Source organism: Salvelinus fontinalis, chromosome 37 (genome assembly GCF_029448725.1).
Source record: "Salvelinus fontinalis isolate EN_2023a chromosome 37, ASM2944872v1, whole genome shotgun sequence".
NCBI classification, from domain to species: domain Eukaryota; kingdom Metazoa; phylum Chordata; class Actinopteri; order Salmoniformes; family Salmonidae; genus Salvelinus; species Salvelinus fontinalis.
This window is the reverse complement of record NC_074701.1, coordinates 13,379,573-13,403,878: the sequence shown is the minus strand read 5'-3', so window position 1 is coordinate 13,403,878 and position 24,306 is coordinate 13,379,573. Positions and strand designations below refer to the sequence as shown.

The 24,306-nt window shown below is 41.5% G+C and overlaps 1 protein-coding gene and 1 long non-coding RNA gene across 3 annotated transcripts; one reads left to right on the top strand and one right to left on the bottom strand.

The window, feature by feature from the left end:
- Positions 1-685: 685 nt before the first annotated feature.
- Positions 686-19,659, top strand: LOC129836169 (uncharacterized). The gene is made up of 2 exons (XR_008756618.1): positions 686-898; positions 19,057-19,659. It is a non-coding gene; the product is annotated as an uncharacterized LOC129836169 (long non-coding RNA).
- Positions 3,135-13,892, bottom strand: LOC129836168 (cysteine sulfinic acid decarboxylase-like). Of its 2 annotated transcripts, none has more exons than XM_055902015.1 (14): positions 13,035-13,875; positions 12,674-12,828; positions 12,253-12,379; positions 11,978-12,068; positions 11,491-11,713; positions 11,326-11,405; positions 11,159-11,213; positions 10,753-10,869; positions 10,444-10,508; positions 10,138-10,219; positions 5,538-5,737; positions 4,560-4,611; positions 4,359-4,448; positions 3,135-4,218 (listed from the first exon to the last, which is right to left on the bottom strand). In XM_055902015.1, the coding sequence occupies exons 1-14, from the start codon at positions 13,114-13,116 to the stop codon at positions 4,045-4,047; spliced, it is 1,593 nt and encodes a 530-aa protein (XP_055757990.1). In that variant the 5' UTR covers positions 13,117-13,875; the 3' UTR covers positions 3,135-4,044. The 2 variants fall into 2 exon arrangements, with proteins under 2 accessions (XP_055757990.1, XP_055757991.1); XM_055902016.1 differs by having other exon boundaries at positions 4,096-4,218; positions 4,355-4,448; positions 13,035-13,892.
- Positions 19,660-24,306: the final 4,647 nt, after the last annotated feature.

The window sequence follows — 24,306 nt, the reverse complement described above, 5'->3', positions numbered from 1 at the left end:
GCAAGCTCAGCCCTGTGAGTTGTATTGTCCATCAGATGTTGTCTCTGTGTTTGGGTACCCCCCCCCCCCCCCCCCCCCCCCCCATGGCCAGGAGTTGTTTCCAGGAGTTTTTTTCAAAACCATGTGACCTGATTAGAAAACAGGTACTATCATAGCCTGTATAAAACCTTTTTACAACTGATTAATCACTGATATAGCCTATAGGGCTCAGAGGTTTTCTGGTTAGGTTACCAGAAAAATAAAACTCCAGGCCCTAGGGGGGAAAAATTGTCCTGACACTCTGGGACCTACAGTATGGTGCCACCACTCTGGGACCTACAGTATGGTGCCATCAGTCTGCTCACAGTTGTCAGTTATTGTCAGGTAGTATGTGGATGATCAGGGCTTTATCCAGGAACATTTCTTTGGCTATTTTTGATGTGTCAAATGGGAGAGATGCGCAGTCTGTGTTTGACTTTGAATTCTGAGATGTCTGAGTTTAACTTCATGGATAAACTTCTTGACCAAACCTCTGGTGGTGCTGCTGTAATGGAAGTATGTGCTATTTGTATGTTTCCTCTCCAAGCACTGTGAGTAGACCTGTCCATTTTCCATGTCGAGTCAATCACATTATTACACATCAATGATTTTACTCATTGCTTGTACAAACTCATTCTTATCTCTTTTGTTTAACTGTGTAGTGTGTTATTGTTTTTTGTCTTCCCAGTCAAATCCTGTCCTGCCCTCAGAGGATGAGTTGAGCTCTTCTCCATCCCCATCCATACATGATGAGCCTGTCCTGCACTGAAGCCTATGAACACCTCAACCCCTGTCCTGCACTGAAGTCAAGCCTCTGAAAACCTCAACTCATGCCTCAAACCCTCATTGAATCACTGCTGTGATCCCTTCCCAGCACTGTGTAAGTAGCCCTCTCATTCACATTCCCAATAATATTGTACTATACATGTCTCTATGAAATGATTTAGGTTCAAATAATTAGTCTTTCACAATGTTTTAAACACGCTTTGTCATCTCCGTGCGCTCCTCGCCTACACCGTGGGTCTCCCATCCTCCTCAATTTTGCAAGTCACCAGCCTCCACTGGTGTGGGGGTAATATGATGCTTTCGTGGATCACTGATACAGAAGTCTGTGGTGAAAAGGGAGGCACGTGGCAGTAGAATTCTGTGTGCAATTACTGCTAATGATATGGTCCCATGCAAGCTGTGGCCAGAATTCATTTAGGATGAGGCCTGGGATGGGTGAGTTCTGGAAAATAACAAAAAGCACCTAGGGCTGCTGGGAACCAAACATGCCATGAATACATTCATATCTCATATTTGAAACTGATAATAGTGATTACTGGCTTATTTGGGGTCCAGTGTCAAATTCAGGAGGGTGCCTCGGTACGGAGCGTTCAGATAGAAAGGGTAGGCTTTTGTGTAGAATAGTCATGATTCGCTTTCATGAAGAATAGGGTGACAAGTCAGCGATATTCACATTTCGAATAAGCCCCTAACTTCTAACCTTTCTAAATATCACTATCGTATTGGCCCATAGGCCTGTGTTCCCATAAGGACATTTTACTCCAGTCCATACTGGGGTTATAGTACAAGATAATCAAGACACCTGTGGGAGTTAAAGGACTGGGTACCTTTTCTCTTTGGCAGCACCTGTAATAATAGGAATCTGATCTGGGCCTGGTGGCTGTACATTTGAAATATCCCACCTGCTCCTAGTATAGAGTTGCTAGGCAGTAAATGGCCCTGATTTACAAACCAGAGGAGGCTGGTGGGAGGACCATTAAGGGGGCGGGCTCATATGGATACCACATGTTTGACTCCGTTCCATGAATTTAATTCCAGCCATTACAATGAGCCCATCCTCCTATAGCTCCTCCCACCAGCCTCCTCTGATACAACCAGAGATCCTGGCACATTTCCAGACCCTGATAGACAGAGTTCTGTCTTCTGTCCTTGATACATTGTTTTAATTGTACTGTCCTCGTGTTTTTTATTGGTTGGTTGATCTTAATTCAGGATCAGTAATCATTTGGAGTTTTTTGCTGAGAAAATTCCTCATGTTGAAATTCTGTGAAACCCTGCTGATCAGTTCTGCTTCTACTGTTGTACTGTAGCTAACTACCACACTGACTACATTTCACTTGGCTCGTTAAGGCCAACTGATCAAGTGTCATTGGAGGGAACTGCTTCAAATTAGAATGTCATTACTAAGATTTGTTTTAAAACCAGCGGTCTATTTGCAAATTCACTAGGGCTTGCCTAACTTGCTGCATTCCCCAAATTGATTCATGTTACCACAGGAAGACAAACTGTGTCCCTTTGAGAGTTTTAGGCGTGGCCCATCTCTTTGGCCCCAAATGCAAACATGGCCCTCATGGTGCAGTGACCTCAGTCAACCTCAGTCAACGTGCACGGTGGGTTTGAAGGCAGGAAGTCTGGGCCGGCCCTAGGCATAAGCGACATAAGCGGTTGCTTAAGCCCCCCCGATCGTTAGGGTTAACTGAAGTTTCGGGGTCTCAATTTACTGTTAGAATAGTAGAATACACCAGGTGCAATTTCAAAATGTTGTTGTGCATCAGCAGTTTCCGTCTTCAGCAGTCACTCAGTTGGCCCATGTCAGCTAACATGTTTTAGATTTATAAATTAGTCAAGCCAGCTATCTAAACTTAGGGAGCCCCCATTGATTTTGTTAGTCACTCTTACACAGATATCCTATCAACATGGCATAAGTCATGGCAAAATGTGTACACTTTACGGAAATTAGCTTTAAAAGGCCAAAACATGAGCTACACCGCATGGCGAAATTAGTTATTAAATGACTAAAACAATTCTCAGCCACATGGCAAAATGTGTAGAATTGTAGGAAATTAACTTTAAAATTTTATTTTTTTGCTCTCCACCATCAAAGTGGAGGGCCCCCCAACCAAATCTTGCTGAGGGACCTGAAAAGGCTAGGGCCAGCCCTGCAGGAACTGGCCTCAGAGAAAGCTTTTTCATGGACTTGTGACCCCAGCAGAGTGTTTTTATGCATCACACCCATGTCAGCTGCAAAGCCTTAGCTCCTCCCCACCACCCCTCCCCACCGTACACACTCACACAACTGCTTAAACATTAACATAAGCAGACACATTGAGTAAGAATCCACCCTTCTCAGACAAGGCCATCTTTAATCCAGGCACGTTGGGTCACTCAAGTTCACTGTTTATTCAGGGGCGACTTCTTCCATGCAACCGTGTCCAGGATGTTGACACGGTTCTGCTGCAGCCCACAGCCCATGAGCTCCTATGTCTGTCTCAATGCATCATGGCACGGATCAGGCCTCCCTTGGCATCTGTCATGGGTATTTTTCAGAAGGATCTCCTGCATCATGTTCTACAACCAAATAATACATAAAGGCCATGCAATATATATATATATATATATATATATAGTACCGGTCAAAAGTTTGGACACACATATTCATTCCAGGGTTTTTCTGTATTTTTACTATTTTCTACATTGTAGAATAATAGTGAAGACATCAAAACTATGAAATAACACATATGGAATCATGTAGTAACCAAAAAAGTGTTAAATACTACTCCCTTCACAGAACAGCGCAAACTGGCTCTAACCAGAATAGAAAGAGGAGTGGGAGGCCCCGGTGCACAACTGAGCAAGAGGACAAGTACATTAGAATGTGTAGTTTAATGAAACGGACGCCTCACAAGTCCTCAACTGTCAGCTTCATTAAATAGTACCCACAAAACACCAATGTATTAAAACGCTTGAATGAGTAGTTTGACTGGTACTGTACTTTATCACAAAGTAGTTTGGATGTAGTAAGCTACCCTTTCAATGTAACTTTAGTTAAGTAAATTGTTTATCTTAAGGGTATATTAACTTCTTCCATTGTGAAGTAATTAGTAGCTTGGTAAACTATATTTTCAAAGTAGCTTCCCTAAAACTGTAAAAAAACAAGTAATATTATTGTTAGAAAACACAAAACAGATTCTGGGAGTCAGTGACATAAATGGAGATTCAAGGCTATAACTAGAATGACTATCACAGATTATTCCCTAGCCTCTCAATCTCATCCAGAAAGAAGGTCATATCTTGGTAGGAGAGCTGCGGAGAGATGACTATCATGCGGAAGAAGTTGACTCGTCCACCCTGAGGCTGGTAGCCCACCATCATAGTACCCTGCTTAATCATACGCTCCTTTATCACTGGAGCCACCTGGTGATGAAGATACAAGATCACAACATTATGTCAGCCAGGCCAACAAACTAACTGGTTTAAATGTAGAATATGTCATAGAAATTGAGTTGAAAAAATATAGAACTGGCATCATGGTAAACAACTTGACACACACCAACCTTTGACAATCTATCCTGGTAGTCTGGACTGTTCTCCTTTCCCCTCAGACTGGGTGGTATGAACCAGAAACACACGTTCACAAACTCAGGCTGTTTAACAGGACAAAACCAGAAGACAGGTGAGATGAAAATGGGAGAAGAAAATATACATTTATACAAATGTATACAAGAAAGTATACATTTGATCAAACACTGACTTACCTTCCCTATAAGTTGAAAGCCCTCTCTTTTCGTCATCTTCTCCACCAGATATCTACGTGTGGGACAGTCAACACACAGATCATTGTTCCATAACATTTGAAACGTCTTTAATTGACTTAGATTAACATCTTAAAATGAGAGTTCTGAGCTGTTTTAGGTGAGGAGCTTGACTAGTCAGAATTACAGCTGTATATTCTGTAAATGTCCCAGCTAGCACATAACGTTCTGAGAACCATTTGTTTCTTAGAGCTTGGTGAGTGTGGTTATCCTATGTCCCTCAAGCTCAACTTTGGACCTAGAAGCCAGTTCCACTGCAGTGTCTCATTGTTCCACTCTAATCAGGGACTGATTTATACCTGGGACACCAGGTTTGTGCATTTAGTGCAACAGAAACCCAGCAGGCTCCGGACCTTGTAAGGTAAGAGTTGAATAACCCTGTCCTATGATTATTTTGCATACAACCTTCCCATAATGTTCTGGGAATGGTGCAGGATAGTTGCTTGGCTTTAGGACATTCTCAGCACATTTACGATACTTAATAAAAAATAGTTCCATGGCTAGAGAACAGAATATAAAATGTGTTTGCACGATTAATACCTAAGCCAATGAATTTCCATGTGTCCTAAATTCAACACAGTTAATCTAAGACGGCCGTGTTAAGTCTTATTGAAACATGTTCTCAGAATGTTATTTAATTACTTTCAAATAATTTTAGTTCTAAGAACATTAAAAAAACTCCAAGGAAAACTTTCAGGGAAACATAGTAAAACATTCTCAGAACCTCCCTGCAACCAAAACATTTACATTACCAGAACAAGCGGCATTTTCACTTCCTTTCTCAGAACATTTAAAAAAGTTACCTTTACCAATCAGGAAACATATGGCTTTGTTCCCAGAACCAATGGGAAAGCAAAAATATACGTTCCCACAACTTCCAAGGAACCAAATGTGCTAGCTGGGGTTTATTTATGTTTGTACCTTGTATGGGCGAAAGCCCTGTCCACACGCTCTTCCAAGCCTTGTGACCCCACAGCTTTCCACATCAACCACAGCTTCAGGCAGTCAACCTTACGGCCGCACTGTATCGACTTGTCACCTGTGTCCAGACTCATGTCATAGAACTTGTCCTGCTGGAAGAGGTATGTTGCATCTGCACTGTGGCAACATTTTAACAGGTCCTGTGGAAAAGGGGAAGAGATCAAGAATAGCTGAGAATTTGCTCAATAACAATGATAAGGAAGACAACAAAATGGATCTTTAAAATGTGTACAGTGCCTTCGGAAAGTATTCAGACCCTTTGACTTTTTCTACATTTTGTTACGTTACAGCCTTATTCTAAATAAGGTATGTTTTTTTATTTTCATAAAATAAATTTCCACAAGATATAGTCCTGACTCAAATTTAGGGTTTACTACCCAAGCCGGATGGTCATTCGTTCTATCGGTTTGGTTGCCGGAGACGCTACCCAGTTGTTCAATCTTTCGAGCCCTGAATGCTGATTGGCTGACAGCTGTGGTATATCAGACCGTATACCATGGGTATTTTTACTACTCTAATTATGTTGGTAACCAGTTTATAATAGCAATATTATCACATCAGTCACCGGCTTCATTAATAATTGCATCGACGACATCGTCCCACAGTGACTGTATGTACATATCCCAACCAGAAACCATGGATAACAGTCAACATCCTCACAGAGCTAAAGGCTCCAGCTGCCGCTTTCAACACTAATCCGGACTCTTATAAGAAATCCCTCTACAACCTCCGACTAGCCATCAAACAGGCAAAGCATCAATACAGGACTATGATCGAATCCTACCACTCCGGCTCTGATGCTCATTGGGTGTGGCAGGGGCTTGCAAACTATCACGTATTACGAAGGGAAACCCAGCTGCAAGATGTACAGTGACGCGAGCCTACCAGACGAGCTACAGTGCATTCGGAAAGTAGTCAGACCCCTTCCTCCACATTTTGTTACATTACGGCCTTATTCTAAAATCTATTAAATCAATGTTTTTCCTCAATCTACAAACAATAACAAATAATGACAAAGCAAAAACTGTTTTTTAGAAATGTTTTCAAAAAACAGAAATACCTTATTTACATAAGTATTCAGACCCTTTGCTATGAGACTCGAAATTGAGCTCAAGTGCATCCTTTTTTCATTGATCATCCTTGATGTTTCTACAACTTGATTGGAATCCACCTGTGATAAATTCAATTGGAAAAACCAAACCATGAGGTTGAGGGAATTGTCCGTAGAGCTCCGAGACAGGATTGTGTCGAGGAACAGATCTGGGGAAGGGTACCAAAAAAAGTCTGCAGTATTGAAGGGCCAAGAACACAGTGGCCTCCATGATTCTTAAATGGCAGAAGTTTGGAACCACCAAGATACTTCCTAGAGCTGGCCACTCAGCCAAACTGAGCAATCGGGGGAGAAGGGCCTTGGTCAGGGAGGTGACCAAGAACCTGATGGTCATGCTGACAGAGCTCTAGAGTCTCCTCTGTGGAGATGGGAGAACCTTCCAGAAGGACAACCATCTCTGCAGAACTCCATCAATCAGGCCTTTATGGTAGAGTGGCCAGACAGAAGCCACTCTTCAGTAAAAGGCAAGATTCTCTGGTCTGATGAAATCAAGATTGAACTCTTTGGCCTGAATGCCAAGTGTCATGTCTGGCGGAAACCTGGTACTACCTGGTGCTACGGTGAAGCATGGTGGTGGTAGCATCATGCTATGGTTTGTTTTTCAGCGGCAGGGACTGGGAGACTAGTCGGGATTGAGGGGGAAGAAGAACGGAGCAAAGTACAGAGAGATCCTTGATGAAAACATGCTCCAGATCGATCCGGACCTCAGACTGGGACTAAGGTTCACCTTCCAACAGGACAACGACCCTAAGCACACACGCAAGACAATGCAGGAGTGGCTTCGGGACAAGTCTCTGAATGTCCTTGAGTGTCCCAGCCAGAGCCCGGACTTGAACATCTCTGGAAAGACCTGAAAATAGGTGTGAAGTGATGCTCCCCATCCAACCTGACAGCGTTTGAGAGGATCTGCATAGAAAAATGGTTGAAACTCCCCAAATACAGGTGTGCCAAGCTTGTAGTGTCATACCCAAGAAGACTCGAGGCTGTAATCGCAGCCAAAGGCGCTTCAACAAAGTACTGAGTACCGTTAACGCCTTATATACTCGCTTCGAGGCAATTAACACTGAACCATGCATGAGCACCAGCTGTTCCGGACGACTGTGTGATCACGCTCTCCGTAGCCGATGTTAGTAAGACCTTTAAATAGATTCATGTTCACAAGGCCACAGGGTCAGACGGATTAGCAGGATGCGCACTCAGAGCATGCGCTGACCAGCTGGCAAGCGTCTTCCCTGACTGACCCAAAAGTATTGGGACAAATTCACATATGTGGTATTAAAGTCATCAAAAGTCTAGTATTTGGTCCCATATTCCTAGTACGCAATGATGACATCAAGCTTGTGACAAACTTGTTGGATGCATTTGTTGTTTGTGTTTCAGATCATTTTGTGCCCAATAGAAATGAATGGTAAATAATGTATTGTGTCATTTTGGAGTCACTTTTATTGTAAATAAGAATAGAACGTTTCTAAAAACTTCTCCATTAATGTGAATGCTACCATGATAATGGATAGTGCTGAATGAATATTGAATAAGGATGAGTGAGAAAGTTACATAAGCACAAATATCAAATCTCCCCAAAAATGCAAACCTCCCCTTTTTAATGTAATGTTGAGAGGTTAGCATGTCTTGGGGGTATGATATTTGTGCGTCTAACTTATAAACTAACGTAACATTCAACCTTAAAATAGTAACACATCCATGGTCACATTAATGTTACTGTAACTATACATTCCTTCTAATGTAATCATATAAAGCGTGCATGTTCAAGATAGCAGGTCGTCTCAGGTCTGTGGAGATTTTCGCAATTGCTCTAATGCAGAATCTCGAATGGCATTGATCACTTGCACCATGTACTGTACTTTTAAAGATGTGCTATGCAGAAAAATTGCTCCACCATTTCCTGGTTGCTAAAACTAATAGTTTGCCTAATTTAAGTTTATATGACAAAATAAGCTAGTATAGTGTAGAGAATCATTGTACCATCCAAACCACTGAAATGTTTTCCGTAAGCAAAAATATTGTTGTTTCTGCTGATTGAAGCTGGTGTACAAAACCGAAAGTCAAATTGTATGGTAAGCATAGAAATTGCACACACAGAACATATCTACCTCTTCTTATACTTGCTTTCAAGTAGAATGATAGATCTATAACTTGCATTTCTATGTGAATAGAAATAGAATATTTTGTCAGGTCGCCAAAAAAGTTACATATTGCCACTAATGTAATCTCAACTGCAGTCCAGGACATTTGGTTATTTTATTAGATGATGCACATTGATAACACTAATCCGTTGTATAAATAAATGGTTGCAAGTGCAGTGACAGACATTTGGGTGCCAACTAAACCAGAAATCAGACATTGTTTTTCCATTGTAACTTAGTTGGGCTTTAAGATGGTTGAAAGCATAGGGATAACACATTCGAAAGTCAACTAACTTCGGCTGTCTTTTTGAGTGGGTGAATATAGGTTGTAATCTCATTCAACAATGTCTAAACCAAATATTACCCAATTAAAATGAAGTGCCCAGTGGGTACCTTCAACTTCCTTCAAACTGCACGCAGAAACATAAAAATGTTATTGAGGAGATTCTAACTGAATAAGTAGGACAAATGGCTTATTGACAAAATGTCTAACTATCCCTTTAAACAATGCAGGAACATAACGTTTTTGATTATAAAGGACTTGCATTATGTTTTATCGTTGACAAATAGTTCAATTTAAACATGTATGAGGTGTAATTATTTGTGATTTTACAGTGTTTTCCATAATTGCAAAGGCGAGAGATGCAAATGCCACAGCTATTCAACAACAACTATTTGGGAGAGGAATCTGATGAAGCAACCTGGACTCAGGGGTAGACGTAACATAATAAACGTAAATCTGGGACAGTCCAAATAGTATGATATGTTACGTTTCGTATGGTATGTATTCATTTGTGGATGTCCGTCATCCATTCCGTATGATATGTTCCGAATTACAATTTGTTAGAAATGTTAAATTGCAATTTTTACAACATGTTACGAATTCTAATATGTTCTGGCTACTGTTAGCTAGGTGGATAATGCTATATTAGCTATGTGGCTAACGTTAGCTAGGGGTTAAAGTTATGGTTAGGCGTTAGCTAACCTTAACACTTTAACCTAACGTGAAGTAATTTTAAAAGTAGTAAGTAGTTGGAAAGTTGCTATTTAGCTAAAATGCTAAAATTGTCAGTGATGAGATTCAAACACGCAACCTTTGGATTGCTAGACACTCATGTTATACACCTACCCATCCACTCAAAATGTGTTTTTGCCGTAAGTAACCTTCTGTCTTATGTAACCATACCAAACATAACCTACTAATTTGAGTTTCTCAGATTTACATTACTATGCTATGTCTAGTCTATGAGACCAGGCTGGGTGAAGGGATGTTGTGTTGTCTTACCGTGGTGTCCTTGAGCAGAATGGCTGAACACTGCAAGCCAGTCAGCATCATCTTGTGTGGATTCCAAGTTACTGAATCGGCTCTGATCACAAACACATTCACATAATTACACTCGGGGGTCAAAGTCATATGTTGAGCCAATACGGAAGACTAGCCCAGTCATGCGAGACATCAAGACACCTAACCTAGACTTTCGTGCACTTTCTCACACAGGCTGAATTACTTTTAGTTTTTTTTGCAGCACATTTATATAGTGTAAAATTGCATTCAAGCAACTGTATTCCTGAGCATGCACCTGACTCCCACCTCTCAACTCCTCTCATGAGATGTCTGTGTTCCTTTGATAAGAGAACACTCCCTCCCCAGGCTGCCTGTGCCAAACCACAAGACAAGACCAATCAGTATTCTTCAGCTCAAAATCACATGGGAAAGATGGTCACTGTTGCAAAGGATTTAATTAGACGGTGGCCATCTTGGACATTATTTTGGGTTATGAAGTTTGATCTACATAACAGGTATTGTCGGGAATCATCTTGACAGAAGACTACTTTTGTGGTCTGAAAACATTGGACAAAGTTTGATTTTGAATGAAAGATCACTTTAAGAAGGACTCACATCAACATGCATCCATAACCCCTGTCTATCACAGATGTCAGCGATGGGCTCCAGGGGGTCAAAGGCACCTTGTACAGTCGTTCCTGACGTGGCGTGGACAAGGAATGGTACTGCCCCCTGGTAGGTGAGGAGGGGTAATGAATGATATCCTTACATCTCTACTTGGTGCTTTGCAGTGTGATACGTGCTTTTTCAACAGACTACTAGGAATTGCAGATAAAATACTTTGAATGCTGACGGAGTACTAGGAATTGAGCAGATCCTTGTGTAAGATATCACTGATTGTCTATCAGCAATTCCCATTAGTCTAGTGGCAATTCCAACTGTTATCTGTATAATTACTGTATCACAGCAGATATAATAAAATTGACACAGTAAATTTACAAGGTAACCACAGTAAACTTGCTTGAGATTTCGCCAGCTCAATTTTCTCACTAAGGTCAGCTGTAATCATGCAACCCCTGTAGGATAACAGAGAGCATGAGTTAAAATCTGTAAATCATGCATGCCTAGGAATCATAGATGTTCATGAGATGACTTACAAGAGTCAAAGGAAGGTTCTTATCACTTTACCTATCATCCACGTTGACCTTAAACACGTTCTCTGTCCCAATACCCTGAAAGGCAGCTGCTTTCATCACAGAGTAATGGCTCTGGAGGAAAGTTTGCGTAGAACGAATTAATATGTGAATGAGAAGTTAAATAGTGCATTACTTCTACCATACTGTTTTCCCCCACCTCTTGAGATGTAAAGACAGCCAGTCGAGGGAGGGCCCACAGCCCCTTAAGTTTAACTTCTGGGAAGGCCCGATAGCGTGCTAGGTTCATGGCATACATGTTAGACATGGTACCGCCTGGACAGAAGATGCCATCTCCCTGTGCCCACCCAACTAGAGAACGTAGCTTGGAGAGTACCTCGTCTTCCATCAGGACGAACACTGGCGCTACTTCATAGGTATATCTGTAAAATAAATTATACAACTGTCCATCACAAGCTCCTTCATAACATACTTTATGGAATGTATATATGCATACATATCAGTGGAGGCTGGTGGGAGGAGATATAGGATGATGGGCTCATTGTAATGGCTGGAATGGCACAATATCAAACACAAAGATATGGAAACCACATTTTTTACTCCGTTCCATTCCAGCCGTTACAATGAGCGCATCCACCTATAACTCCTCCCTCCAGCCTCCACTGATATATATTGCTCCCTCCTACTGGCTAGTGTTAAGAGCCTCCGTAAGGAATCGTCCTGTCAAGGCATGGTAGTCCACCCCGGCAAAGAGCTGATTGAAGAACCGCGGATGATCTGGAGAGAGAGATGCACTTTGCTTTAGTGTATGCATTCTGGACAGTCCCAAGCGACTGTAACCAGAACCACACTCATCTCACTCTAAGGTTTCCCTGTGGGGTCGGGTAGCTCTGGTCTTAGTGAGGCCAGCAGCAAACCACCCTAGCACCCAGGACCAGAGCTAGGCCCGGGGTGGACTTACTGGTCTTCACGCTGTACTTGGCCACGTCCCGTACTCTCTGCAGCAGCTGGTGCTGTTGCTCCCCATTCTCTCTCAGCTCCAGATCTAGCAGAGTAGCCAACTCCTCTGGCTCGCGCCACTCACACACCTATAACCAGGGGTATAACAAGCACAAGAAACCCCTGAAAATACAGTACTGAGTGTGTACCTCTATGGTTAGATTGTGGTGCACAGTCAGGTGTGAAGATGATGTCATTTAACATAATGGTACTAGCCCAGTGGTTCCTAAAAATGTTTGCTACATGACCCACCAGGACAGCTATCTGTCACTCAAGACTTACCAAAAGGCTTGCGCAGCAAAATATCTAACAATATGACACAGTGCAGAGAACAGTCATGTTAGGCTAGAGACAGTCAACAGTTTGATTTAGGGATGTGAGACCTTCTCGTTGACGTCTATGCCCTTACATAGCACCTCCTCAAGGATGATTTTAAAAGCCTCGGTCAGGAAGAGCTGACCCTCTCTGTGGTCCAGAAGAGGTTCATTCAGGTGCTGCTGACCATAGGGTTGAGAAGGTCCTGTAGTTGTCACGTAGTCTAATGAGGTAAAAGCAGAGAGGGTTGAATAGAGTTGTGGTAATCTGATCCTAAAGTCAATAATTACAATCACCAACAAGTTCTTTGTATGGTTTAGATATTTATACACTACCAATTCATGGCATTGTAGATCTCTATTCACCGGTTGAGAACCCTGGAAAGAACATGCTCCTCCCATCCGATAACACAAAAGCATTTAAAATCACCTTGCTCTGAAACAATCTGACTACTCCACCAGTCAATGAAGGAAGACCATCCCAGGTTCCAGAATCTAGGTAGTTGACTCATGACTTAAAACCACACTGCAAATAAGATCAAACAATTGAGCAAATGCATCCCTTAACAATTTCACATTTCTAAAGGGGTAATTTACACTACGTACATTTACAAGAGAGTTTAATACCTGCGTGTACACATATTACTGTAGTATACATTTTTAATATCTCCTATGTCACCTTCGTAGGTAGTGTGCGAGACTCCTCCTAGACTTGCCCCCATCCCAAGCAGTAGAGTTTAGAATTGTCTACAGCCAAATGCTCGTACAATAAAAAAAATCTTAATAGCAGAGATATCTTTTTAAAACAGCTGAACTGTGTAGACATTTTCCATATATTTGAATCTTGTTTTAATGAGTTTACCTGAAATTGCAGTAATAGCCTGTTTTAATGTTTTAATTGTCGCGGTAAAAGAATGGTCATTTCAAATGGAAAGGCAGCAGCAGGCGGGTTCATCTCCTCAGTGAATGAAACAATTTCAGTCCCAATTCACTTTCATCTCATGTAATGATTTACATGATGTTAATCAAATTAAGCCAGTTTTGTTCTAAGCTCACTTTTATATGCTAAAGTTGTAATGTATAAGCTGTTTAGCTATGGTTCAGCTGGTAGCCAAAATTAGCATTCAGCTAATGATCGACATTGATTAAGTGGCTACTACGTGATACATATATAGCTCGCATGCAACCCGTCAGGTCGCTGAGTCTACCTTTAACAAAGTCTATCAAAATGTATATCTGACTCCATGAAGATATATCAATGTGCAAGAAAGTATTGTTGAGTTACAGGAACAGACTATCAAGAAAGGTCTGAGAATTGCAGTCTGGGTACCAGTCTGTTTAGCTATTATTCCATTTGATAGACAATTCTATCAAAGGCAAACATTTAAATAAATTGTAAAATGTATAAATTCACATACTGTGCAAATCTCAGAAACTAAAATCACGATGAACACACAAGTAACATAGCTAGCATCACTCTTACAATATGAAGTCCACAGTACTGTGGTGTAACTGTAAAAAAAGCGAGCAAGAAATGACATCACCAAATCATGAACTAATCGCTCTCACCTGTGCCTGCTTGTGAACTGTGGCCAGAACCCTGGAGAAACTTTTATAAGGCAGAGCCGAGAGCACAAGCAGGTGATTGGGGGGGTGCTTTGATGAGCATTGGGTAATGTTGCCCTTGCTTGTATCTTTATTGCACTCACTAAAATGGTGGGAGAGTGTCGTTTGCCGCTGTGTAGGGCCGCCACCAACGAAGACAGGGAGGGAATTGGGAACGAGATAAGATAAGGATATTATAGTTGGGTTTTTCCATTCATCTTTATTACTATTAGTTTATTAAATTGTTTAAACTTTAGTTTCAGTTAGTTTCCAGACCTATTTAGTTATTTTGTATTTAGTTTAGAGTTATTTAAAAAATATTTCGTTTTTCTATTATTTAGTTAAGTAGTTTTTGTTTTAGAGACAGAAAGTAGGCAAACATACAGATTGTAGCTTTAGAGGTAGCCTACAATCTAAATGTTTTATTAGGCTACCCATTGATTCTCGAAGAATAGGCTACCCATTTTATTAGGCTACCCATTGATTATTGATGAATAGCATCAAAACTTATAAATGCCTCATAAGCTTTAGCACAATTTTCTTTCTCGATCACAACCCCAACCAATTTGAACTGAACATAATTTGTTGGTTTTTAGTTTAGTTTGTTTTGCAGCAAAAGATAGTTTCAGTATTTCTACTTTCTCAAACAGATCTGTTAATGATTTTATTTCAGTTCCCTAAATAATTTGTTCATGGCTAGATTTAGTCTGCGTTTTAGTTTACTATGGTAACCTTGGTTTCTAGGAGTGCTTGCCCTCTCCCCTGTGTTTCTGTGAGTAGAGCATGCTGCAAATTGTAGCGTGTTTTTCTATTCTAAGTAATTAGCCAAATCCCAGCATAGCTCTTGCTCTTGTCCAGTCTATTAGCCTAATTAAGCCTTGTTCACAATGGCAGTGACTCAAATCAAATTTTTTGGAATATCTGTCGTTTTTCCTGAAGTCTGAACTGCCAAAAAGCACATGGAATCAGATACTTCAAGCCACACCTTCGTAGGTGGTTTGAAATCAGATAGAAATCAGATTTCTGGCAATGCGATTTGTGTCTGAATGGTCAAATATGATTTATTTGCCATCAAGTGGTTTTTAGACTTATTTCGCATATCTTGCTGCTTGCTAGCTATTCTGTTGACGGTTGAGAAGAACATGTGGTGGTAACGTTAGCTGACTATCTTGTTAATTGTTTACAAACAAATGAGTCAATGTGCTAGAAAGCTAAACACCTAGCTAGCTTCTTGACAGCTGTGGCTAGCCAAAAACGACTCATTTTGAAAGTTGGATCATCTTATCCGTTGAAGCTTTAATTGTTCTGACACTATGATTTTGAACGTTCAAAGCAACTGGGAAACGTCCATGGCAACTTGAAACATAACTTTTTAATGATAGGAAGCACGAGCACCACCAATCAGTCTACACCACTGCGCGCACACCTGTCGTTACTATGACAACTAGCGTAGCCATGTCAGCAAATGACTGGTCTGAACACACACATCCGATTTGGTCACTTTTAACTTGCCATTTGGACAGTCAGTATTCCATTATGGATTTGAAAAACAAAACTGATTTGAGCATTAAGGCCTGCAGTGTGAACAAGGCTTAAGTGCACTGTAGGTGCTTGCTTACTATTGGCTTTGCATCTGCTATGCAGTCGGTTCAGAAAGGTGCACACCCACTGGTGTGCGGCGTCAGTTCAACGTTTAGTTTTCATTTACATTTGTTTGAGTCGTCAACTATTGTGAATTCAACATGAAATTTAAAAAAAAAAATTGCCATGTTGTTCAATTTAGGTTAAAAGTTAGGTAAAAAATGATTAAATGGCCTTACGTTGATGACTTTGGAAATCCAATGAGTTTTCCACAATAATTTAAAGTCATCACATAGATTTTTTTTTGTCGTTGAAATAACGTGGAAACAACATTGATTCAACCTGTTTTTGCCCGGTGTGCATGCTCAGACCCCCACTGGAGTGTCTCATTGTCTGGGCAAGTGTTTTTAAATGCAACATTTAAACTTTTAGTGTAATGTCTGTGTCTTATTGTTTTGGCCTACTCTTGTTTAATGTGTCCAGCTGTTATGTTTAGCTTTTTAAAATACAATGTGGGTCAAGAGGGGATGACAGTGCCTCTATGGCGGCCTCCTGCATTCAAGTGGGCTGGGTGGGTCTAAATAACAATATCATGTTTGATAGGGGCTTATCCTCTGTCCCAATTGGGGCAAGGTAGACTGTTAAGATTGCCAGGTTTCTCCTTACATTTGTCAAATTGAGAATTAAAGTGGTATCACCAAGGTAGGTTGAAAATGGATATCCCATACATATCACGTCAAACGAGAACTCTGCATGGGAGGATAACCATCCATCCAAAACACAGGGCTCTGTCTTGAGCTATACTTGCCCCACCTCTTTGGTGGTCTCAAGGTTTAATGTAAGTGATAATGTATTTTTTTAAAGGGTTTCCTTCGTTCAGGGTGAAACTAAGGATTTGTGGCGAACAGGGAAGAGTAAGCTATTGAAAGTCCCAGCGGTCTCCCATTGGCCCCCTTGTCAGAGCAGGGCCACCGATGCCATGGCCGAATTAGTCTTTGGAGCCGGTAGCGATGTGCAGTTTGAACAAATCTTTATTTTTCAATAACTATTTTTAAATTAAATTAAATTCTTAGGGCTTTATTGGCATGGGAAACAGTTTTACATTGTCGAAACACGTGGAAAAGATCGTAAATAAAAAATCTGAAATGGACAGTAATCATTAATCAAAAGTTTCAAAAGAGTAGCAGACATTTCAAATGTTATATTATGGCTATGTACAGTGTTGTAACAATGTGCAAATGGTTGAGGTAGGAAAGGGAAAATAAATAGATAAATAGTTTGTATTTACAATGTGCTTTACTGGTTGCTTTTTTCTTGTGGCAACGGGTAACAAATATTACAGCTGTGATGCCACACTGGCATTTCACCTAATATACACAACACAAATATATACCCCACATGCAACAATTTCAAAGATTTTACTGAGTTTTACAGTTCATATCAGGAAATCAGTCAATTGAAATAAATTAATTAGGCCCTAATCTATGTATTTTATGTCTGGGAATAAAGATATGCATCTGTTAGTCACAGATAAAAAAATATTTAAGTAGAGGCGTGGATCAGAAAACCAGTCAGTATCTGGTGTGACCACCATTTGCCTCATGCAGCAAGACATCTCCTTCGCATAGAGTTGATCAGGCTGTTGATTGTGGCCTATGGAATGTTGTCCCACTCCTCTTCAATGGCTGTGCGAAGTTGCTAGATATTGGCGAGAACTTGATGTCGTACACGTCGATCCAGAGCACCCCAAACATGCTCAATGAGGGACATGTCTGGTGAGTATGCAGGCCATGAAAGAACTGGGACAATTTCAGCTTCCAGGAATTGTGTACAGATCCTTGAAACGTGGGGCTGTGCATTATCATGTTGAAACATGAGGTGCTGGTGGTGGATGAATAGCACAACAACGGGCTTCAGGATGTAATCACGGTATCTCTGCACACTCTCTCAAAAATTGAGACATCTGTGGCATTGTATTGCGTGACAAAACTGCACATTTTAGAGTGGCCTTTTATTGTCCCCAGCACAAGGTGCACCTGTGTATACAGGCACCAAGGAAGAAGTTTTGGCATTCCATGCTTATCTAAACTCTATGAATGAACACCTTCACTTCACCATTAACTATGACCTATCACAAATCAGTTTCTTGATGTGATGGTTATTAAGGACAAAACCTCTCTCTACAGATCTATGTAGGAAACCTACGGACAGGAATACCCTCCATAGAGGTGACAGCTTTCATCCACGTCCACTTATTAAAAGTCTCCCTATGAGTCAATTCAGTTGTATCAGAAGAATATGCAGCTCTGATGCTTCTTATCTGAAACAGACAACGGACCTCAAACAAAGGTTTAAGGAAAGGGGGTACAAAGACAATTGTGTAAAACATGCCAATGATCGTTTTGAAGGACTAACACAGTTGGAAAGCCTATAACCAAAAGTAAAAGCAGAACATGTCCCATCATGCTTTACCCAAAATACTCACCATTGGGGAAGGCATTTAAGGACATTATCAGGAAGCACTGGTACATTATTGATACTGACCCACAATTGAAACACATTTTTCAATATCCCCCACGTATGGTTTTTAAAATATCTCCAAACGCGAGAGATATTGTGGTTAAATCTGATTACCCACCAGAGAAAAGGGAAACTTTTTTGGACAAAGTTCCAGAGGGTAATTACAAATGTGGCCAATGTGCTCAATGCAGCTTTACATACAAATGTAACTCATTTACCCACCCCCCACAGGACAAAGATTTAAGATCAAGGGCTTGATTACCTGCATGCAATGTTATTTACATGTTGAAATGTCCTGGTGGTCTGTCTTATATAGGGAAAAGCCATAGAAGCCTTAAGACACAAACCAGTGAGCACAGCAGCAATATACGGACAGGTGAGACAAAAAAATCAGGTTGCTACTCATTTTGTACAAGCTGCACATCCTATTAGTTCTCTGAGATACATTGGAATAGAAATGGTCAAGATGTCACGCAGGGGAGGGGACATTGAGAGGAAACTTCTTCAAAGGGAATCTTTCTGGATCCACAGGCTGAACACCGACTCCTCTTGGCCTTAACGAGGAGTTTGACTTGAAACAGTTTTTTATAGTTTCAATGTCTAAATTGTGTTTTAAAAAAAATCCTAATTGAATATTGTATGTATTTTACTGTAAATATTGATTACATTCCCTGTGTATAATCATATATTTTGATACATTGAATGTTAATATTGTGAAACTACATTTTTTTTACCTCCTGTTTCAGGAAGCGATGTCACTGAGTACTGCCCCTATATATAGGACCTTCCGTGCGAGCAAGGAGGCCTACAGACCCGACTCAGTTACCCCAGCTCTGTCAGCAGGAATGGGCCAAAATTCACCCAACTTATTGTGGGAAGGCTACCCAAAATGTTTGACCCAAGTTAAACAATTTAAAGGCAATGATACCAAATACTAATTGAGTGTATGTATGTAAACTTCTGACCCACTGTGAAAAGCTGAAATAAATCATTCTTTCTACTATTATTCTGACAGGGATTTTTTACTAGGATTAAATGTCAGGAATTGTGAAAAACGGAGTTTAAATGTATTTGGCTAAGGTGTATGTAAACTTCCGACTTCAACTGTACATACCATTCTCAGCATCAACAAAACTCTGTCTTGTTAAGTGTGTTCCAGTGTTGGCTGCGCCCACTAATTGGCCAGACACCTTAATAGGGTCTGTTTGAATAGACACAAATTAACAGCTTTGTATGCGTAAAAAAACACGGCATGCTAGCTCCATCCTGGTGGCGCATGGACATTAGATCATAAATTAAAATCCTACTGATGCCGTATCACAATAAATCTGTTGCATGATTAAATGAAATTAATTTACATGTGTCTTATCTGTGCTTGGAGTTAAAGTTGAAAAGTCTTAATGAAACATTCAGTGAACGTTTTATTGAAGTTATTCAAAAACGTTGAAATAACCTAGAGTTTCTGTTTTCAGACCGTTAATAAAAAAAAACAGGAAAACGTTCAAGGAACCAGAGTAAAATGTTCTCAGAACCTCCCTGAAACATAAAAAAACAAAATTATGATTTCTGTTCTCAGAATGTTAAACAAATTTTCAATTTTACTAGTCAGGAAATGTATGGCTTTGTTCCCGCAACCAATGTGAAACCAAAAACATACATTCCCACAACTTCCAAGGAACCAAATGTGAGAGCTGGGAAGTCTGAGGCTTTTAGGTAAAGCAGTGGAAAATCCCCAGTGGAAAATTTCCGGTAGAAAATCTCCAGTACAAAGTCTATACTCTTATCATGCAATGACAATGCAGTGTTGTGTTGAGCTTGACCATTTCATTACTAGGCTTGTGGTTGAAGAGTGACAGAAGGTAAAAGGACCCCACTGGGCAAACCACATCATTTCAATGTGGACAATTGGGTGATATTTGGTTGAGATGTTTGTTGATCAATGAGATCACAACCTATTTTCACCCACTCAAAAGGATAGCCTGAGGTTTGTTGAATTCGCATTGTGTTATCACTTTGATTTCAACCATCTAAAAGCACAACCAGATTTTTTTGGGACCCTTTGTATTCTTATTTGAACTTGGTTCTGATTTTAATGTCAGATATTTTGTTTATTTATACAACAATTTAACTTAGATTTTTGGTTGAGAAGGAGAAGTGAATCCAACATTAATTATTAACTTGTAGATTACATTGAAATCAACCAAAGCTTGAACCGCTAGGCCTATATGTATGCACCCAATGGCCCTAGGTTACATCATTGATGATGTAACCTAGGTCTTGTCATCATTACACACACCTGGGCTTCAATCCCCACTCTATCAATGTATATATACAGAGGTGGCAGGTAGCCAAATGGTTAGAGTGTTGGGCCAGTAACCGAAAGTTTGCTAGAGCGAATCCCCGAGCTGACAAGGTAAAAATATGTCGTTCTGCCCCTGAACAAGGCAGTTAAACCACTGTTCCTAGGACGTCATTGTAAATAAGAGTTTGTTCTTAACTGACTTGCCTGTTTAAAAATATATACTCTGTCGGTCATTGTAAATGTTGCTTGTTCTCCTGATATAATGAGTGCGCTGAGAGTCAGGAAGCAAGTTCAGGGAGTGAGTGTTTAAATAATAAACGAAACACAAACAACGCACCGACATGAAAACAGAGTCATTAACACCTGAGGAAAGAACCGAGGGGAGTGACAGATATAGGGAAGATAATCAAGGAGGTGATGGAGTCCAGGTGCTTGTCATGAGGTGCAGGTGTGTGAGATAATCAGCAGCCTGGTGACCTAGAGGCCGGAGAGGGAGTATACGTGACACCTGAGAGGAATCTCTCCTACTATTTCCTGAGTACTTTATTATTTTGCACTTTGGGTTTTGTCCCACTTTTATCTATGGTGCTTGAATAAATTCAGTAGTTCTAAACCTGCGACTGCCTACTCTTCTCTACACTTGTGACAGTCCACTACTCGTACCCGCTCTCATCTCCTTTTCCGGTCCAAGCCCTGGATAGGTGGCCAGTGGGATCCGACACAGTTACGCACATCACAGCACCACTCACCCTCACTGTGGGACCCATGCACCAGGAAAGCCTTCACTTCCTCATCACTGCAACCTGTACACAAAGTAATTCTCAGCCTCCTGTGGCTTTTTAAACGATACTAATGTTTTCTTATGGTTTTTAGGGAACGTTTTCTTTATGTTCTGAGAACATGGCTTTAAATAGAACCATGTGGAAAATTGCAGAATACATTATGCTGAAGTACTGAAATTCACACAGAAGAATGTTGTTTCTTAACATTGTCAGAACGTTGTGAGAACATGACAACCGACTACGAGCATAGCAAGTGTTTGTGGAAAGGTCTGCAAGAACAGCCGAGGCCTAAAGGTTCATCAGTCCCAGATGAAATATTTGGAGAGAGAGGCGCAGGGACACAACACTCAGGTAGCAAACCTGGTGAGACGCAGGAGGAGCCAGGCCCAAGGAGGCCAGTGTGGAGCAAAGACCTCTGTTGGTAATGCTACAGAGCATCCTAAGAAAGAAGCTGTTGACTTCGTTTGGCTGACTGGCAAAGGAGATGCCGGAAAGAAAGAGCCAAGGACAGCCTTCATAGCCAACCCCTTCAGCTTCGCAAAACAGCTGCTGAAGCAGAAGAGCAGTGGGCACTTGGCATGCTCCAAGGAGGCGATCGACCTGCACATCCAGAGCACAAATAGCGACCCCGGCAGGGAGCAGGAGCTGGGTCAGTGAGTGCTTGATAGATCCACCAGCACCATTCACAGATTTTGACATGAGCACTGCCCTCTGTTACTCAAGCGGCTCTGGAAGATCCTAAAGGTCATCTGGAGGAGAGGACAGGTTGCTTAGCAACAGAGATTCGCCGAAGGAGTCTGGATCGCAAAGGAAGAACATTCCAAGAGAATCGACCAATTCAGGATCATCTCCTTACTGTGTCAACGGAAGATTTTATTCAGCATTGTAGCTAGCCGGCTCGCAGAATTCCTCTCCAACAATAGCTACATCGACAATTCGGTGCAAAAAGGAGCATCCTAAAAGTACCTGGGTGTCTGGAGCACACAGGACTGTTGTCCCAGCTCATCAGCGAAGCACAAGAGAGACCTGGCATTGCTCTGGCTTGACCTGGCTGATGCCTACGGATTGATGGCCCACAAGCTGGTGCAGTCTACAATGACCAACACCATTTCCCAAGATTATTCAAAACTTTGAAAATCTCAATTTATCTCAATTTATCATACAAAATTATTGTAACCAACAGAGTGTTATATATATGGGGCGTACAACCATCTCGGCTCTGCAGATTTTGCTGCGAAGAGACTTTTTGTGGGCGGATTGATGGCCCACAAGCTGGTGCAGTCTACAATGACCAACACCATTTCCCAAGATTATTCAAAACTTTGAAAATCTCAATTTAAACTATCATACAAAATTATTGCAACCAACAGAGTGTTATATATATGGGGCGTACAACCATCTCGGCTCTGCAGATTTTGCTGCGAAGAGACTTTTTGTGGTATTGCCCCTATGTAGCTTGTTTCTGGTCACCGGTTCAGGAATGGCTAAAGAATCACACCATTTACCTAAAAGTAACCCTACAAATAGCACTGTTGTATTTAACTTTCAATCTGTATATGCGATTAGGAAGGTTCAGAAGTCATCAAATCAAATGTATTTATAAAGCCCTTCTTCCATCAGCTGATATCTCAAAGTGCTGTACAGAAACCCAGCCTAAAACCCCAAACAGCAAGCAATGCAGGTGTAGAAGCACGGTGGCTAGGAAAAACTCCCTAGAAAGGCCAAAACCTAGGAAGAAACCTAGAGTGGAACCAGGCCATGAGGGGTGGCCAGTCCTCTTCTGTCTGTGCCGGGTGGAGATTATAACAGAACATGGCCAAGATGTTCAAATGTTCATAAATGACCATCATGGTCAGATAATAATAATCACAGTAATTGTCGAGTGTGCAGCAAGTCAGCACCTCAGGAGTAAATGTCAGTTGGCTTTTCATAGCCGATCATTAAGAGTATCTCTATCACTCCTGTGGTCTCTAGAGAGTTGAAAACAGCAGGTCTGGGACAGGTAGCACGTCCGGTGAACAGGTCATGGTTCCATAGCCGCAGGCAGAACAGTTGAAACTGGAGCAGCAGCACGGCCAGGTGGACTGGGGACAGCAATGAGTCATCATGCCAGGTAGTCCAGAGGCATGGTCCTGGGGATCAGGTCCTCCGAGAGAGAGAAAGAAAAAGAGAAAGAGAGAATTAGAGAGAGCATACTTAAATTCACACAGGACACCGGATAAGACAGGAGAAGTACTCCAGATATAACAAATTGACCCTAGCCCCCCGACACATAAACTACTGCAGCATAAATACTGGAGGCTGAGACAGGAGGGGTCAGGAGACACTGTGTCTCCATCCGATGATACCCCCGGACAGGGCCAAACAGGAAGGATATAACCCCACCCCACTTTGCCAAAGCACAACCCCCACACCACTAGAGGGATATCTTCAACTTCCAACTTACCATCCTGAGACAAGGCCGAGTATAGCCCACAAAGATCTCCACCACGGCACAACCCAAGGGGGGGGGGGGGGGCGCCAACCCAGACAGGAAGATCACATCAGTGACTCAACCCACTCAAGTGACGCACCCCTCCTAGGGACGGCATGAAAGAGCACCAGTAAGCCAGTGACTCAGCCCCTGTATTAAGGTTAGAGGCAGAGAATCCCAGTGGAGAGAAGGGAACCGGCCAGGCAGAGACAACAAGGGCGGTTCGTTGCTCCAGAGCCTTTCCGTTCACCTTCACACTCCTGGGCCAGACTACACTCAATCATATGACCCACTGAAGAGATGAGTCTTCAGTAAAGACTTCAAAGTTGAGACCGAGTCTGCGTCTCTCACATGGGTAGGCAGAACATTCCATAAAAATGGAGATCTATAGGAGAAAGCCCTGCCTCCAGCTGTTTGCTTAGAAATTCTAGGGACAATT

Excerpts from the sequence above, each read along its gene's own strand:
- LOC129836168 (XM_055902015.1), bottom strand. The coding sequence starts at position 13,116 with ATGAGTCAACTACCTAGATTCTGGAACCTGGGATGGTCTTCCTTCATT. Across the intron at positions 11,714-11,977 it reads GAGGCTCTTAACACTAGCCA|ATATACCTATGAAGTAGCGC; the intron begins GTAGGAGGGAGC and ends TTTATTTTACAG. Across the intron at positions 10,509-10,752 it reads GGTTATGGATGCATGTTGAT|GCAGCCTGGGGAGGGAGTGT; the intron begins GTGAGTCCTTCT and ends GGTTTGGCACAG.